This window comes from Salvelinus sp. IW2-2015, linkage group LG8 (genome assembly GCF_002910315.2).
Source record: "Salvelinus sp. IW2-2015 linkage group LG8, ASM291031v2, whole genome shotgun sequence".
In the NCBI taxonomy this organism is placed as follows: Eukaryota; Metazoa; Chordata; class Actinopteri; order Salmoniformes; family Salmonidae; genus Salvelinus; species Salvelinus sp. IW2-2015.
The window spans coordinates 53,642,230-53,643,285 of NC_036848.1; the positions used below are offsets into that span (position 1 = coordinate 53,642,230).

Genomic DNA, 1,056 nt, shown 5'->3' on the forward strand with positions numbered 1-1,056 from the left:
CTGTTTGGGGGGGCTGGACAATGAGCAGGTTCCCGACTGCCGATTCGCCGGTGAGTGGCAACCTACCGAACATGGACCAATCAGAGCTGAGACTGGGGCGAATGGGGAGAGAAAGGGGTGTCAGTGTAAGGAAATAAGAAGTGAGCGAGGGATCCTGGACGAGAGGAAAAACAGTGGACCAGAAGTCAGGGTAGAGTGAGGAGAAGAAGATTGAGAGGGTGGAGAGGGCAGGAAGTGGCAGACACAGGTCTACAGAGCTTTAAGTCAAAGCTGAGGCTCYGATGTATCTAGCCAAGATTTGTTTAGTATAAACATTTGCCCTTCAAATGTCTGTCTACTACTGTTGTTTCATCTCAAAGGGCTCAGTAAACAGGTGCAGGAAGGGAATGAATGAGCCAGACTAAATCAGGCTGTAATTGGCGTCAGCAGTGGGATCCATCCATACCGAACACTGACAGCATGTCTTTCTCAGCAGTTAGAACAGGAGGCTTCCTTCTCATCATCCACCCTTCTTTCACTTGTGGTTGTCATCTGTTGTTGTTTTTCTCTATAGCGGGTAGTTGTGCAATCTCTTCCTACTCTCCCCCCAGTAAAAAAAACTCCTGTGTGCGTGTCTTTATGTTTGTGAGTGTGTCTGATTGTGGATATGTGAGAGTGTGTGTGTCTTTGCATATAACTGTGTGTGTTTGACCATGTTTTATTTGTTTGTGTGTGTGTGAGCTTTTGTGGTGTTCTATTTGTCCGTGTTCTGTTTGTCCGTGAGTGTGTGTGTGTGTGTGAGAGAGAGGGGGGGGGGGGTGGGTGCGTGTGTGGGTGTGTGTGTGTGTGTGAGTGAGAGAGAGGGGGGGTGTGTGGGTGAGTGTGTGTGAGATGTGTATGCTATGTGTATGTGTGTGTGTGTGTGTGTCGGTCAGACTCACCTTCTCTTTGTGGTACTTGAATTCTCTGTCCGTAAATGTGTTCTATTCTCTGTCTTCTCTCCTTTATCCATCATTTCATATTTTCCGTCTCCTCTTCGAGTGTCCCTCACTTCATCTCTCTCCTCTCTCTCATCTC

At 47.8% G+C, this 1,056-nt stretch overlaps 1 protein-coding gene across 5 annotated transcripts in view; it reads left to right on the forward strand.

Annotated features, from left to right (window-relative positions):
• The window catches only part of LOC111968146 (E3 ubiquitin ligase RNF157), a 31,065-nt gene that overhangs the window by 24,400 nt on the left and 5,609 nt on the right, over nucleotides 1–1,056 (forward strand). Inside the window, exon 18 of one of the 5 annotated variants that reach the window (XM_070445005.1) lies at nucleotides 1–50. This exon is cut by the window's left edge and continues 8 nt beyond it. The exons of the other annotated variants lie outside the window; for them this stretch is intronic. Within the exon in view, the coding sequence (XP_070301106.1) occupies nucleotides 1–50 (50 nt within the window). The remainder of the gene's footprint in view (nucleotides 51–1,056) is intronic. 5 annotated transcript variants of the gene reach the window in all.